Raw genomic sequence first — 16595 nt, 5'->3', positions numbered from 1 at the left:
AAAGGGTTAGTTCACCCAAAAATGAAAATTCATGCCGTCCCACACCCGTAAGACCTTTGTTAATCTTCAGAACACAATTTAAGATATTTTTGATGAAATCCGATGGCTCAGAGAGGCCTCCATAGACAGCAATGACATTTCCTCTCTCAAGATCCATTAATGTACTAAAAACATATTTAAATCAGTTCATGTGAGTACAGTGGTTCAATATTAATATTATAAAGCGACGAGAATATTTTTGGTGCGTCAAAAAAACAAAATAACAACTTATTTAGTGATGGCCGATTTCAAAACACTGCTTCAAGAAGCATCGGAGCACAAATGAATCAGTGTGTCGAATCATGATTCGGAGCGCCAAAGTCACATGATTTCAGCCATTGACAGTTTGAGACGTGATCCGAATCATGATTGGATACACTGATTCAGAACGCTGCGATAAGTCATTATTTTGTTTTTTTTTTGGCACACAAAAAATATTTTCATCGCTTTATAATATTAGTATTGAACCACTGTACTCACATGAACTGATTTAAATATGTTTTTAGTACATTAATGGATCTTGAGAGAGGAAATGTCATTGTTGGCTATGCAATCGGATTTCAACAAAAATATCTTAATTTGTGTTCCGAAGATTAAGGAAGGTCTTACGGGTGTGGAACGGCATTTTTGGGTACATTTTTGAGTGAACTAACCCTTTAACTTAAAAATTTAAACCAACAGTTGGGTTAGTCCATATTTGAGAAACTCAGGGTATTTGATAGGCTATCAGTGAAAAAGTATTTAAACATTTTTTCAGATATTTTTGGCTTATTTGAGAGAACATTCCAGTTTGAAATTTTCAGTTTGCACTCAAAGGACCATTTCCTGTTCTGCAAGTTTAATATTTTACAACTTACTGTATCTTAGATCTGGGCAGGTTATTTTTACACAGTTGCACAGAAGCAGGAAGAAATGCTTACATTACACGCAGCGCTGAGGTAAACATGACAACATGAAGTGAGAGGAGCAGACTTTAGGACCCAGTCCACAGAGCGAGCTAGTCGGGTTTCTCTTTCTTACTTAACGCCTGTAATGCCATTCTGTTGCTAGAAGCGTGTTACGGTGATCAGAACTGAATTTGAAGGAGGAAGAGAATCATTTGTTTAGTAAGTACTATTTAAAGTCATTTTATATCCCGGAAACATATCATGGCTATTAAAGGATTTGGATAAACACGCTTTAGTGAATCGATGTTAATTAGCCTCTCCAGATGAAGATAAATATTTGCACAGATCTTGTAGGACCACGTTGAAATGTTAATTTGATGTAGGCTAATAAAGCGGAGCTGATATGCTATAAATTCAAATTTGCATATGGATTGGTGATTATCAATAACTGACATTCGTTTGTACATAGAGCCTCACATCATGAAAAGGTAATTGTCTAGATATAGATATCATTCATGATAAATTACGTACTGGGTGTTTATGAACTTAAATAGCCTTGCATCTCATTATAAATGTGGACTGCGCATGAGCCTGTCCCGCATCCATGCAGCATCCCCTGTATTACTCATACAAACGTAACAGGTGACTCGGAAATGAGTAAGAATTACGGAACACTCTGACGTTGTGAAAAAGCAGCCAATATTTAAAACAAAGAATGGTGTTATATTAGATGATTTGGATTAAAGATTAAGTGTAAGAGGCTTGTTTTACAGAAAGTGCCCCTGTTACGCATCTGACATTGTTTGTGATGAGGAAGGGCATGAAGCTGTGGCAATATACTATTAGCCATCACTGTAAACAAACAAACAAAAAATGAATTTAAAATATACAAAGATGCAGAGAATTATCACTCATCAAAATAATAAAAAACGAGAAAACCTAATAATTAGCCTACATGATAGCCTACTTTTTTATCATATGATAGGCATAATAATAAAAATGTCATACCAGGTTGGTTAATTTTTAGGTATACTGGAGGTGGAATCTCAGAAATGATTTATTTATTTATTAGCCTACATCAAATTCTAATTTTGGTGTGAAAATATGACCTGGGCATTTTATTAACAGCTTTGTGAGACCCATACAAAACATTTTAATACTGTAATGTTGTTACGGTGGCTCCCAGGAAGACGAAGAAGAGTACAAAAATCCAACAAGGTTTATTTAGAAGACATAAAGATAATCCAAAAGCATAACGTGTGTGTCGCAAACACAAACAATACCAGACAACTCAAGAGTGAAAAGGCAGGAACTTAAATACAAGGCAAATGAGGGAACTAATAATGAACACCTGATGATTAAATTAATTACCATGACAACTAAAAGTTGGCGGGAAAACAGAACAAAGGAAGACATGTGACATATGAAAACAATCTAAAAGTCCATGAAAACTAAAACGAACATAACATAACTGTAACAAATGTTAGCCTCATGTGGTATTTCTGTTATGTATGTATAAGCAATAAGGTATGAGAGGCATAGTGGAGTGCCTGCAACCCCTTCAGCTGTGAATTATTCATGATACAGCACAGCCTTGAGTACCTTATTGCTTTTATAAAACGGTTACCACACAATACAAATATTAAAGCCAAAAAATATGTATCAATGCAACTTTCATGAAGTTTCACTAAAACCCTTCCTTTCGCCGGAAAAAAATAGTCCGACTGTGAACAGCAACAGAAGTTACATTTTTACGCCATTATATGCCGAGAAACTACGTCACTGCGCAATGCATTCTGGGTAGTCGCCGCCATGTTTTAGGACACACCCAGGAGCGTACAATGACAACAAATACAAATCGCCAGATGAAAAAAAAACAACTGTATTTACATTAATTTTTTAAAGAGCTGCTTGCACTTGCTTAGAATAAATGGACTAATATTTGAATCTCCTGTGTTCATTCGAGCACTCAGTCAGTCGTGTGGCCAGGAGACGACACACACACGCATAGAAAGCATACTGCCGCCTTCTACTTAAAGGTGCAATATGTAAGAATTATGCAGTAAAATATCCAAAAACCATTAGGCCAGTGTTATATATTTTGTTCACTCGAGTACTTACAATATCCCAAATGTTTCCAACTATTTGTAAATCGTGAGAAAATTGCAATTTTTAACAAGGCTCCGGGATGCGTGAGGAGTCGCCTGTCAATTGTGTCATACTCGCGTTACACTCGGTTTCCGGTTTTATTTTGTAGAAACCATGGAAACACCAAAGATGCTTTAATATTTACATGTTTTAATAGACAAGGGAACAACTGTTTTGATATATTTATAGACAGAAAACTAATTATTGTTATATAGCTCAACACGTTTAATCTTATTGTTTAAATCTAATTTTCTTGATTTTTTTGCGAGTACAATGCTTTACCATGCCTCAGAGGAAAACACTATTTTGTCAAGTAGCTAACATAGCATAATCAGATGTAGCTTTTAGTAATACAGAATTTTCTCCATCATACGTTTTAAAATTAATTGCATGCCATTTATCAACACAAGCCATCCAGCATTTAATATGATCTTCTAAAATCGATCTTACTGCAGTGTGCAACAGTGTCTCACAGCAGCCGCCGAACAAACGCACAGAGTAACATTATAACATCATTTTCAACACTCTCAGATGTATCTAATATGATAAACAGAGCTGCGTTACCTCATTCTCATGACCGGAAAAGCGGAAGCGGCGCAGGCGACTGTGGCATAATAACAGTTCCTCTGCTCGTGAGGCATATGTTGCGCAATCGTTCCAGTGGCCTCGTTCAGCTCCCACAACACTCACTCCTGCTCTGCTTCATACTACAGTAACATTAATAATCTCATCCATGAACATGATTTCTTCCCTAATCCAATCCCTATTGTTTCCACCGACTGTGAGATGGAGACCACATGTCCCAAAATTCCGCTCAAACTTGGTGTCATCAAGCTAAGCCTTTGTTTTGAATAGGCCTCTAGCGACCTCTAGCGGACAGAAAATATTACATATTGCACCTTTAATTACAACACTTGTGATTTCTCTGTTGCAGTTTTTAATAATTAAGTGGCACCGATATATCTGCCAGATAAAAAAATAAACACAATATAGATTGATCTCAGGCAGCATATCATCATATCGCCCTGGTTTCTTAATGTTAAAGCATTAAGGGATATCATAACAGCATGACCCTCTTTAATGCAGCTCTGAAATGAATTATATTGTGGAGTCACTACACCAAGTAAGTTTTACTGGACTTAAATGGAACAAATGCATGATTTCTTACTGAGAAAATCAAAGGTGTGCTGCTTTATGAACACAAGAGAGTGATCGCAACAAGCTATATCACAAATAACATTTCTAAACGTGTTTTCGTACAATATTCATGGCGTGAGCACATACATATTCAAGTGGATCAGAAATTATGAATATGTAATAAATAAATACAAATGACAAAGCCACATTTTGGTCAAGTTGTTTATTTTCATCGAGTTTCATTTTCACCATTGTTGTTTCTAAGCTGGACATTCAGAAAATTGGGGACATTCTAAAACGCTTAACATGAAAAAGCTTAACGTGGCTTAATTTACAGTGTTATTAAAAAACAAAAGTAAACACCAAACTAATATAGCATACTATGTACAGAAAACCAGATGAGCCCAGAATATGAACAACACATTTAATTACACATAAGCATTTTCCTCTCATAAAGAAAACACAATGTACTAACTGACAGTGACATTAAAGGCCCACTGAAGTGTCTTGGAATGCGCAGCATTATTCGTTTATCCGTTGACGTAATTTCAACTGAAACACGAAGACAGGGCGGTATATCGAACAGCCTCGCCCCTTTTTTAAATAGCCAATAGCGTTTCCTTTATGTTACAGCTCGCCAGAGACATTAGACTCAGTAAAACCACTGTTTCCTTTTAATATCTAACCATTTCTCCTCCTAATCTCCTCTATATCATTTTAAAATACAGCATTCTGTGCAGAATTTAAATGGGTCCGATACCTTTTGTGGTCTTTGCCAACTCGCGCATATGATACGCTCTGTGCTCTCGTGTCTCTGGAGCGGAGCAGACTGCAGTTCTTGTGAAACTAACCGTGTGTTCACACCGGCTCTGTCGAGAGCGGCGCGACGCGTCTTGGACGGTGAGAGCGTCGAGGAGAATTGAAGACAGGTCAACTTTATGGTAATGAGTTATGACGCGGTTCAGCGACAACCAGCGACAATCGGAATGTAGAGGTCCTTGCTTGGGAAGATTCCATAACAGTAACGGACTTCATTCGCATCACTGGCAAGCATATTTACACTGTCTGAATCGTTCCCATTCACCATGTAGAAACCAAAGTCCCTTTAAGACAAGTCATTTCACTTGGCGGCCATCTTTGAAACGCCTCTTGGGCATTCAAGTGCATCTCCTATCTCTTTGAATGGGGAAACATCAAATTCTCTAAAAATGTTTGCCAAGCTTTCGATTAAATTTCATGTTTGAAATCACCAATGAAATCTGACAAAAACTGTCTCATAAATTTAGTTTCTAAACGCTCAAATCATGCCAAAAAACTGTATTTTTCAGGCTGGATCAACCTTATGCGCACACACAGTTCTAAATGCACGTCTCTTGTGCCTCATTTCGGAGGCGCGCGTCTGACTGTTTCTATAGGAACCGGAGCTTCTAACGGCCTCTGCAGTGACTTTACCAGTCGGCGATTGGCTCTTATTTAGAAGGCGTGACTTATTCCGCCATATTGTGCGATGCACTTTCTCCCATTCATAATAATACGAGTGACACGTCTTGTGTTATTCTACAGTCTTTGGTAGAAACTAGTAAATATGTGAACAAATGACCGATTTCAGCCGCAGCTTCAGCGTCTGTTTATAGTGTAGGAGGGGGCGGGACTTCAGATTCTAGAGAACATTTGATTGGACAGAAGATTTGATGAGAAACTGAAGTGCGATGTGATGTCATGAAAATCCGTGATCCAATTGAGAGACTGTAAGATTTGAATGCTTATATCTCCTAAATGCAAATTTTGTCATTGTTTTGGAACACAACAGCTTATTCATAACCTTAAGACTAACATATTCATACTAAAAGCTAAAAAACTTACATTTTGATATCATTTTATGGACTTGAAAGACCAAACCTAGTAAACACTGTACTAATAAACCATACTATACATAAAAATTGGTGTGTGCAGAATTTGATCTTTTAATATCACTTAGTAGGCTATATTAAGCGACGTTAAGTGTTTTCTTTATAACGGTTTTATACAGATGAAAACTTAACGTGTAATAAGACGCATTTTGTTCAAATTCTGGACTCAACTGCTTTTCTGTACATAGTATGGTTTACATAATGTCTACTTACATTAAGCCACATTAAGCTCTTCAGAATGTCCCGAAAATGGTGGTCCATTTCAGATCTGTTTTCCACGCTGGTCAGTATATGCAGATACAGCCAGCGTTTACCATTCTAATTTGTTTTTAACTCTATAATATAAATTTTAACATCTACTCCCCTTATTTCCCAGTCTCTACTGTAGTCTCGGTCTCCTAAAGTCCCAGAATGCATTGCGTTGCTGATGTCATGTTTCCGGACTCTGTGCAACTGACAAATGCTTTGACTAGTGCTGTCAGTCACGGGAAAACCCCTATTTGTATTGTGTGGTAACTGTTTTATAAAAGCAATAAGGTACTCAAAGCTGTGCTTTAACTTGAATAAGTCACTTCGCTTCACGTTGTGCCTAACAACAGCCTTCAACCGTGACTTATTCATGATACAGCACAGCCTCGAGTACCTTATTGCTTAAGTATATATATATATATATATATAATGAAGTTTATGCAATTTATGTTAACAATTATTCTAGTATTATAGTCATGTATTTGACTGTAAGAGAATGGAATGTGCTCCAATATGGTGAGCTGAGCCTCTCGTTTTGACATTAGAGAAAATATGGGATGAGCTGAGACTTCTTGTACCACTTAATAGGTTGGGGCCTAAACAAACTAGAGTCATAGGCAAAAATGGTAATATGTTGATAAACAATAGTGGCATGTTTGGAATGTATTGACCACGCCTTAAGAGAGAGCATATGGAAAACTGTATAAAAGCGTGTGCAAAGACAGGCTCTGTTGCACTGCAGACTTTACATCTCTGATAATACGGTCTGTCTTCTGGCATCAAAACCCAAGACTTCAAGAGTGATTCTTCACAGAGGCAGCAGAAGTAACGACACAACTCGAATGCTTTGTCATTTGACTGAATGGGATTTCTGGTATACAGTCATGAAGGCATTATTGTTGACTTGCATACTTCAACTTATTCCCCTAAGAACATGTGTGTGTGTGTGTCTCATCTTTCCACAGAGCAGTAGAGCATCATGGGTGGAGTGGCATTGGATGACGGTGGTTGTAGAGTGAAGGCTCCTGATGGTGGCTGGGGTTGGGCTGTGCTCTTTGGTTGCTTCGTCATCACAGGTTTCTCCTACGCCTTTCCAAAAGCCGTCAGTGTTTTCTTCAAGGAGCTGATTAGAGAGTTTGGGGTGGGCTACAGTGACACAGCCTGGATCTCCTCCATCCTATTGGCTATGCTTTATGGCACTGGTATGTTCACCACCAATCAAACAAAGTCTTAAAGGTATAGTTGACCCAAAAATTAAAATTCAGCCATTCCAATCCTGTATGACTTTCTTTAGGGGAACAGAATGTCTGCACTGTTTCTGTCCATGTAATGAAAGTCAATGGCATATAAAACAAGACTGGATCCCATTGACTTTCATTGTATGGACAAAAACACTTTTGTGTTCCAGATTTGGATCAGCATCTTCATTTTTGGGTCAACTATCCAATTAATGTCTTGTAATTAGTTCAAACCAGATTCAGACAGTATATAATTACTCTTTGTAGGGCCTTTATGCAGCATTTTAGTGAATCGATTCGGGTGTCGTCCAGTGATGTTGGTGGGCGGCCTCTTTGCATCATTGGGAATGATCTTGGCATCGTTTGCCACGAGCATCATCCACATTTACTTGTGTATAGGAGTCATTACAGGTACTTTAGTCATCATTTACTCCTTTATTGAATGACTGATGTCTATCCAGGGACATGTAATCATTTCTATCGTCTGATTCCAGGTCTTGGACTGGCTCTGAACTTCCAGCCATCACTCATTATGTTGAATCGATATTTCAGTGAGAAGCGTCCGCTGGCTAACGGCCTGGCAGCGGCTGGGAGTCCGGTGGCTCTGTGTTGTCTGTCCCCTCTCGGGCAGATCCTTCAGTATAAATATGGCTGGAGAGGGGGCTTCCTCATCTTGGGGGGGATACTGCTGAACTGCTGTGCTTGTGGGGCTTTAATGAGGCCTTTGGTCCCACCAAAGAAGTCCGAGACCCCTGGAATTGAAAACACACCAGATGATGTCGACAAGAAAGCCAAACCCAAACCCAAGTTGCTGGACTTCAGTGTTTTCAAAGACCGGGGCTTTGTCATTTACACCATCGCTGCCTCCATTATGGTGCTCGGTTTGTTTGTGCCTCCAGTGTTTGTGGTGAGCTATGCCAAAGAGCTGGGAAATGAAGACACGAAATCCGCCCTCCTGCTCACCATTCTGGGTTTCGTTGACATTTTTGCACGGCCCACGTGTGGCATCATCGCAGGACTCCGATGGGTTCGTCCTCGCTGCGTCTACCTCTTCAGTTTTGCTCTCATATTCAATGGCATCACAGATCTGGTGGGCTCTTTGTCTAAAGACTACAACTCTCTGGTGGTGTTCTGCATCTTTTTCGGCATCTCTTATGGCATGGTTGGGGCCTTGCAGTTTGAGGTCCTCATGGCTGTTGTGGGTACAGAGAAGTTCTCCAGCGCCATTGGTTTAGTTCTTCTGCTTGAAGCCATTGCTGTGCTGGTTGGGCCTCCATCTGCTGGTGAGTGTGGACATTTCATTTTAAACTAAAAATGATTGATACTGTAGGTTAGTTTCCTCTCAATCTGAAGTAGGTTGAGAAATATAGAATCTGTTATCAAAATATTTTGATTGAATAGAAAAGAGCATTATATGGTTGTGGGAACTACGAGAGGGACAAGTACAATAATGCATAATTCATGTTCTGCTGCAAGTGTTATTTACATAAATGGTTAAAAAATATATATAATGCAAGTAATTGAATGTGTTAATCCAATAATTACAAAAAGTTTTAACATTCTGTTTTAATCTCATGACAGTCCTGTATAATTTCTGTTAAGAAAATCCTAAAAAAGGCAGTTTTTAATAATCATAAATGTTTCTAGAGCAAAAAAATCATCCTTTTGATGATTTGAATCTTTGTATATATATATATATATATATATATATATATATATATATATATATATATATATATATATTTGTTAAAACAGTGATATTGTGAAATATTATACAATAAAAAAATATGTAATTTATTCCAAATATGTCAAAGCTGAATTTTCAGCTTCTTCAGTGTCAAATTATATATATATATATATATATATATATATATATATATATATATATATATATATATATATATATAAAACAATTTCTATTTTTTTTTTTTTTTTAATTTTATGTATAATAGTCTTGTGCAATAAATCAGCCTTAATAAAATCAGACTGACAACTCACCAACTGGTCAATTATGTTATGCAAGTCATGTAGATGCTTTGCTCATTCCTAATCATTAAACCTTGATACACTCACTGTAATCTATTGAGAGTCTTTGACTGCCATTAAAATCTTTGTTCTCTCTTTGTCAAGGGCGCCTTTTGGACTCCACTAAGAATTACATGTTTGTCTTCCTGCTGGCTGGGATTGAGGTTGTGATGTCAGCTTTAGTGCTGGCAATATGCAACTTCCTGTTCATAAAAAGGAAGCCTGAGGCACCAGAGGCTGCAGTGGAGGCTGGGGAGGCAGTCGAGGCAAAGAATCACTCCAGTACGCCACCCATAGGGGAGCCGCACAAGGCCAACGGAAACTCCGAAAAGCAGAGGGATCCGGGTGACCTGAGACCTGAAAGTGCAGTGGAGGATCCAACAGAAGTGGAAACATTTCTTAAATGTAAAGATAAGAACATCCCCTGTAGTCCAGAATCTGACCTCTGAAGGACATCAAGACTTTGACCTTTTCTGCTTAGGTTGGAAAGACACAAACAAGAGCAGTTTGAGAGCTGCAGTGTTAATGTGTGTCACTGTGTAGTGTGATGTGATATCCTAATATGTGTGCTATTTACTGACAGATGGCTATTTAATCAATAATAGAGGCCCACACTTTGCTGTTCAAAATATCGCATTTGCACTGCCACACAGAGAGATCTGGACAAGCCACTCTCTGTAAGTCTGTAGCTCAAAACCACAGACATTTCTTTGACTTACACATACGTTATCTAGGTTAAAGGTGCTGTAAATGATTTTATTATGGAATAGTTTGCAGGAAATTATGCTGTCTACTGAATGACTACTAAAATATCACACTGATTCCTGTGACAGTCATAAACAGTAAAAGAAAAAATTGCCTTTTTTAACCAATCAGAACATGTTTGAGGTGCTTTCTGCTGGTCAATCAGGCCATATATGATAAACTGAACAATGTGAGTGTGATAGATTAACTTGGAAGAGCAGTTTTCATGAGTTTAGAGCGGTGCGAAATGTTTGCAATTTCCGCGTACACAGCCGAACGTCCTAAAAATAAAATAAAGACAACAAAAAGCAAAAGAAAAAAAACAGAAGGTATACAGTGAATATCATTCAAGCTTTTTTTATTTTCTTCCATATGTATGTTTATCCGAGTGAAACAATTCACGAAACAAACAAAAATTTATTTTGTCCATTGGGAACTGATTGGATGGTTGTGGTTTGCTATTGCTGTGATGTCATGTGAGTGACAGGTTGTCCCGCCCTCACGCCAATTAACACATCATCAGAGATGATGTTGAAAGAGGGAGGGGAGGTTATTTTTTTTAAAGATAATAAGGGCACATGAAAAAAAAAAAGATGTGCACAGATATATTTTGTGTAATAAACAAAAAAAAAATGTATTTTGATTTCATAGTGACTTAAATATCATTACAGCACCTTTGACTAAGTGAAAAAAAACTTCACACAACGGAAGTAGACAGCTATCACAGGAACAGAAAGTCTGATCATACTCATAGATATCAGGAGATACATCAGTTTCCACTTCTCACACAAAATGCACCTTCTGTTTACACGCTTTTGTAATAACATGTGTGCCGATCTATAAACGATTATACTTTGGGACCTCAAGCAATATGTAAACTGCTTTGCTTTTGTGCATTGTGAGCAGTGTGGTCCACTGACTTTAGTAGATGTCTGAAAATGTCATGATTTCCTGCATAAAAACCAGTACTGTTATATTCTTTTAGTATCACTGGAACATTCCCGATAGAAAGCTACTGTAATCCTGCTGGATTGGCACCTGCCACCTACCTTCCCAACCTACCTTCTTCAGTATGTCTCAATGTCAAGCGACAGAATTAGGTCCTCTGAATAGTTTTTTTGTTAGTTGAATATAATTGTATTATTCAGCATTAGTTATTAGTCAGTATTAGTACTGTGAATTCATTTTTTGACACTGTTGGAGTGTTTCTCAACTGAGACTTTTAACTTTTCACTGCTATGCTGAGATTGTCATAGCGTAGTTAAGTAGAGAGCAGGTATCTCTGCATTTATGACTTCATTGAAGAGTCCTTTAGCAATATTTGCATTTACCTGTTTTTCTCCTACTCTGAATGTTTGTTGTTCAATGCTGTTCAATAGTTTATTCTAAACAAATAATTTATATTCTTTTTAACATTCACCAAAATGCACCGAAAACGAATGAAGAGCACTTGAACTCAAGTGATATTGTGGTAAAATTGCTTTTTATTTTTAGAAAACAATGGTGACGGAAAAGCATGCTGTGTGTCCCATTGTTTCATTGTTAAAGAAATGAGGTTTGACAGCACTGCCTAGTGGCATTCATTCTAATTTTATACCAGCATCAGCTTCACTACTGGTTAAACTACTTGCCACATTGAATATTTATTTAAACAATACATCTTCAGTGCAGCTATGAGAAATGTTGACTCAGTAACCCCAGAATCTGTTAAACTGCCCTTCAGATGTGCCTATCTGAGTCAGGCTGGGACATATTTGTATTTATTTCATTGGTTTCAATTTTCAGAACGACTGCATAGATTGATAATGACCTCATCTCGGTCTGCTGAAAACCAAACCTGTGCAATAAATGTTGAATACTCATCACAGTTGCCTTATTTTTACATATTTTCTCACGGGCAAAACGAGCCATGTACAGCATATACCGTACAAACGCATTTATGAGCTCGGCCTTACCGCTCTGTATGCAACACATTTAATATTTCAAAACCCATAGCCTGCAATGGAATGGTTACTGAAACGAGTTCAAACAGTGCCATCTATAACCCGTTAAGTGAACTGCAACCTCAATTATTTAGCCTAGAACTGAAACCCTCGTCTTTCTGAACTCATAAAGATTTGGTTCATCGTCAAAACCAGTTGATATTTTTAATGAAACCTTAAATATTTCTGTCCCTCAATTAAAGTAGCACTAAAACTTTGATACGTCTTTTTTTTTTTTTTTTTGAAGCTCTGTGTGTGTTTGCTGATCAATGTTTATGTGCGAATAAAGCATTAACGGGTTAATTCACCCAAAAATGAAAATTCTGTCATTAATTACTCATCCTCATGTCGTTCTACACCCGTAAGACCTTCATTCGTCTTCAGAACACAAATTAAGATATTGTTGATGAAATCTGATGGCTCATTGAGAGCAAAGCCACTGAACCTATCTAGGTCCATAAAGCTACTAAAAACATATTTAAATCAGTTCATGTGGGTTCAGTAGTTCAATATTAATATTATAAAGCGACGAGAATACTTTTTGTGCTCCAAAAAAAAACAAAATGACTTTTCAATCTAGCGATGGCCGATTTCAACACTGCTTCGAATCTTTTGTTTCGAATCAGTGATTCGGATCGCGTATCAAACGGCTAAACTGCTGAAATCACGTGCCTTTGGGGGCTCCAATTCACTGATTCGATTCGTAAAGATTTGAAGCAGTGTTTTGAAATTGGCATTGAATTGGTTGAAAAATCATTATTTTGTTTTTTTAGTGCACAAAAAGTATTCTCGACACTTTATAATATTAAGATAGAACCACTGTACTCACATGAACTGATTTAAATATGTTTTGAGTACCTTTATGGATCTTGAGAAGTTCAGTGGAATTGCTGGCAATAGAGGCCTCATGGAGCCATCGGATTTCATCAAAAAAAATCTTAATTTGTGTTCTGAAGATGAACAAAGGTCTTACAGATGTGGAACGACATAAGGGTGAGGAATTAATTACATTATTTTCAGTTTTGGGTGAACTAACCTTTAAATAAAATCTGTATGAAGCGATCATGTCTCTTCAGAAGACAGCTCTTAGGTTCACTCTTTGTGAACTTTTTGAAGTGTCAAAGTTATGTTTACACACTTAATTTCTCAGGATTTATTACAAATACCTTAATGTGCGTTTCGAGGGTGTACAAATGTCAGGTTAGGGGTTGGGAACGACATGAGGGCGAGAACATTTTCATTTTTAAGAGACTATGCCCTTAAGAAGCATCTTTTATGTAGGGGAAAATGAAAAATGAATACAACTTACAAGTACTTATTAATTTATTTACACATTTTAAAATACACAAATACAGTGGCAATACAAATGAGGAAAAAAATCTTCCAGGGAAGGAAGATTTCTATAATTCCACCTGATACAGCACAGTGTGATGCAGAAGGACTGGCCAAGCAGTCGTGTGTAGAATGAACCAGAAAAATGAAATAGAGAAATCCATAATAGCTCGATCCCCGACAAAGTGTACTTGTGCCTACGTTTAACACCACCAGTACTGGAGCAGCTGTTTCTGTGAGACCACCAGTGGAGAGAAAATTACTAACTTATTAAATCTAGAATGAACAAAGTCCCTCTCACCTCTCTAAGCACTAGCCTTTTCCCCATACTCACGATACACACACACACAGACAGTGGCTATGAAAAAAATGGTACTTTGCCATCACTAGAAACATCCTATATACATGACAACAGAATTTTCTGAGTTTCACCACTAGCCCCCCCACCCCATGACTACAGAAAAAGCCTACGCTCTACTATGCTGAATGATATGGACAGGCAGCTCGCCCCTTCCACATGTCCTCTGTGACTTATAGCACCAGTAAGTCAAGGAACCACACTTCTGAAACAAGGGAAAAGTAGTACTAAAAGCATTGTTAATACTCAGAAAACAAAGTTGAAGAAAAACAAAATCTTGCATCTCAATTGTTAAAAGTGTCAGTCAAAAGAAAATCAAAAAGAAATCAGGCATGGCTTAAATGATGGCTGGTGTTCTCTCGATGAGACAAGCTGGCCTTCCAAATCCAAACACAAATGGTAAAAGAAAAAGTGCCAGTTTGTCTCAACATATGCCCAAACCTCTCCTATTAACAGGAGTTTTTCAAAGTTTACACCCTCTGGCCAGAAAAACAAAGCCCTTTTCTCATTATTAGACTTCCTGAACTGCTATAAATGTTTTTAGTGACAACAGTCCAACAGTTTTGACCCAACCACGTGTGCCTGCGTTACTGTAAAAGCTTAGTTCAGGGGGTAAAAAAAAAGAAAGAAAAAGAAACAAACAGCAACATTAATAACATCAACAACTATACAATACAGGCATTTCACAGCTTTTGAAAAACAAAATGAAAAGCTTTAGGGAATGCAATAAAAAAAAAAAAAAAAAAAAAAAAAAAAAATCAATGGGCAAAAACTACTAGACTTGATAAAGAGGGCCAGGTTGCTTGGTGCAAAGAAAATTAAAAAATAATAATAAAATCTAAGAAGCTGTAACGGTATGAAGGTGGTACTGTGAGTACGACTACTCGAACCATTGCTGTATGTTTCTCCACCTGGCCTTCCGCATAATAAACTACAAAAAGACATAAAAAGGGCACAGTCTTCATCCTGCCACATTAACGAACAGGCTTTCAAACAAGTCTATTTAATAATTCTGCATGTTTCATTAAGCTTAACGCTGTTAAACTAACAAAAAGATAAGATTCATCTGCAAAAGACTGTAGCCAGTGTGAAATCAATTTAATCTCTGTTGTACATAAACAAAAAGACAAAAATAAAAGATTACGGTAAGCAAAATGTCAATGGCTATCAGTACAGCTGCATTCCAAGCTGTGTAAAAGTAATTTTTTTGCAACAGGAGAGGGTGAGCCACACTATCAGAGCCATTGTACATGGCTTTAGCCAAGACGCTCTGCTTTGCAAACAGGCCTCTGAACGGCAGGAGGACGGCCCTTTCCTCCTGGAGTGTGTCAGAGGGTCAAAGGCAGCGATGGCCGAGAATCACGCCCCCCGCCCCGCCCCGTCTCGCCAGCGATTGTCTGGCAGAAAGTGATGTTAACAAGCACAACTAACGTGCCCAAGGTGTCTTTTTGGAGTAGTGTAGGTGTAAATGTGAGGAAATGTTTGTGTGTGTGGTGTATGTGCCAAAAGAAGAAAAGAAAACCAAAAACTGTCCATCTCTCAAGTTTTGCGTGACTCTCAAGTGTATTTAATTGCATTGAGAGGAAGGAGGAAATGAAGTCTGTTTCGATTTGATTTGCTGAGGTTGATTTCACATGGTTAGAGGCTGCTGGAGAAGTCCTAGTGCAGATCAGGGCCGTGGTTGGTCTGCTCTCGAGGCATGTGGAGGGTCTCATCGAGGTACGGCAGACTGCAGGCCACTTGGGGTGACGCGAGAAAGAGCCTGGGGTGGAGAGGAGAGACGCACATCAGTTTCTGTGCACCACATGATACAAAAGCAAACTGTTGCTGAGAATATCTCAGTGGCTTCCTGACACTTTTTTTTTAGGCTGTTCACACAGTCAGGGAGTTTGGGAGTGACAACTGTGTTAGGCGTGATGTGAAACAGTCCTGGACACGTATGACGTCTTAATGCGCGTCACTAAAATTCCTTCTCCAACTCTTACATAATGCCTGTAGCCACAGCAACAGATAATAATAGTAAATAAAGACATTGAATTGGATCCAGATACACAACCATTCAAACGTGGTGCTCAGGTAACACTTCTAATCATTATTTCTGTTTAAAACAGTTGTGCTGCTTAATTTTTGTGGAAACCGTGATAGCTTTTTTTTTTCCAGGATTCTTTAATGAATAGAACATTCAACAGCATTTATTTGAAATAGACATTTTTTCTAACATTATAAATACTTTTACTGTCATGTCCATACTGAATAAAAGTATTAATTTGTTTAAAAAAAAAATGTATGGCAGTGTACCTCAAATCAATGTGACACTAGCTGTCAACTGTGGTTCTGTTCATTTATAGCACATATCAACTTAACATGCTCTCTGAATTCAGTTGTGCCTTACAAATATTAAAGACTGTCCATATATAAGATAAATTCTTTCATAATGAGTAAATGAATCCTATTTAACACTCCAAACAGGACTGACAACTATATCATTCTGCTGTGTGAACATAGACTGAGATGACTCATGGGAATAGGGGAACAATGGCTATGTC

General features: G+C 37.8%; 2 protein-coding genes across 4 annotated transcripts in view; one reads left to right on the top strand and one right to left on the bottom strand.

Annotated features, from left to right (window-relative positions):
• Positions 1–1041: 1041 nt before the first annotated feature.
• Positions 1042–12691, top strand: slc16a3a (solute carrier family 16 member 3a). Of its 2 annotated transcripts, none has more exons than XM_067375354.1 (5): positions 1042–1145; positions 7336–7572; positions 7876–8019; positions 8103–8891; positions 9739–12691. In XM_067375354.1, the coding sequence occupies exons 2-5, from the start codon at positions 7350–7352 to the stop codon at positions 10080–10082; spliced, it is 1500 nt and encodes a 499-aa protein (XP_067231455.1). In that variant the 5' UTR covers positions 1042–1145; positions 7336–7349; the 3' UTR covers positions 10083–12691. The 2 variants fall into 2 exon arrangements, with proteins under 2 accessions (XP_067231455.1, XP_067231462.1); XM_067375361.1 differs by having other exon boundaries at positions 1106–1145; positions 7341–7572.
• Positions 12692–13670: 979 nt separating this feature from the next.
• csnk1da (casein kinase 1, delta a) overlaps positions 13671–16595 on the bottom strand; it is a 31185-nt gene continuing 28260 nt past the window's right edge. For both annotated transcript variants that reach the window (XM_067382230.1, XM_067382229.1), the window contains one exon: positions 13671–15811. Coding sequence is in view for 1 of the 2 variants with exons in the window: in XM_067382229.1 (XP_067238330.1) it covers positions 15761–15811 (51 nt within the window). In the remaining variant the exon portion in view is untranslated. The remainder of the gene's footprint in view (positions 15812–16595) is intronic.

Source organism: Chanodichthys erythropterus, chromosome 3 (genome assembly GCF_024489055.1).
Source record: "Chanodichthys erythropterus isolate Z2021 chromosome 3, ASM2448905v1, whole genome shotgun sequence".
In the NCBI taxonomy this organism is placed as follows: domain Eukaryota; kingdom Metazoa; phylum Chordata; class Actinopteri; order Cypriniformes; family Xenocyprididae; genus Chanodichthys; species Chanodichthys erythropterus.
The sequence above is the reverse complement of the archived record's forward strand: the minus strand, read 5'-3'. Positions and strand labels throughout refer to the sequence as shown.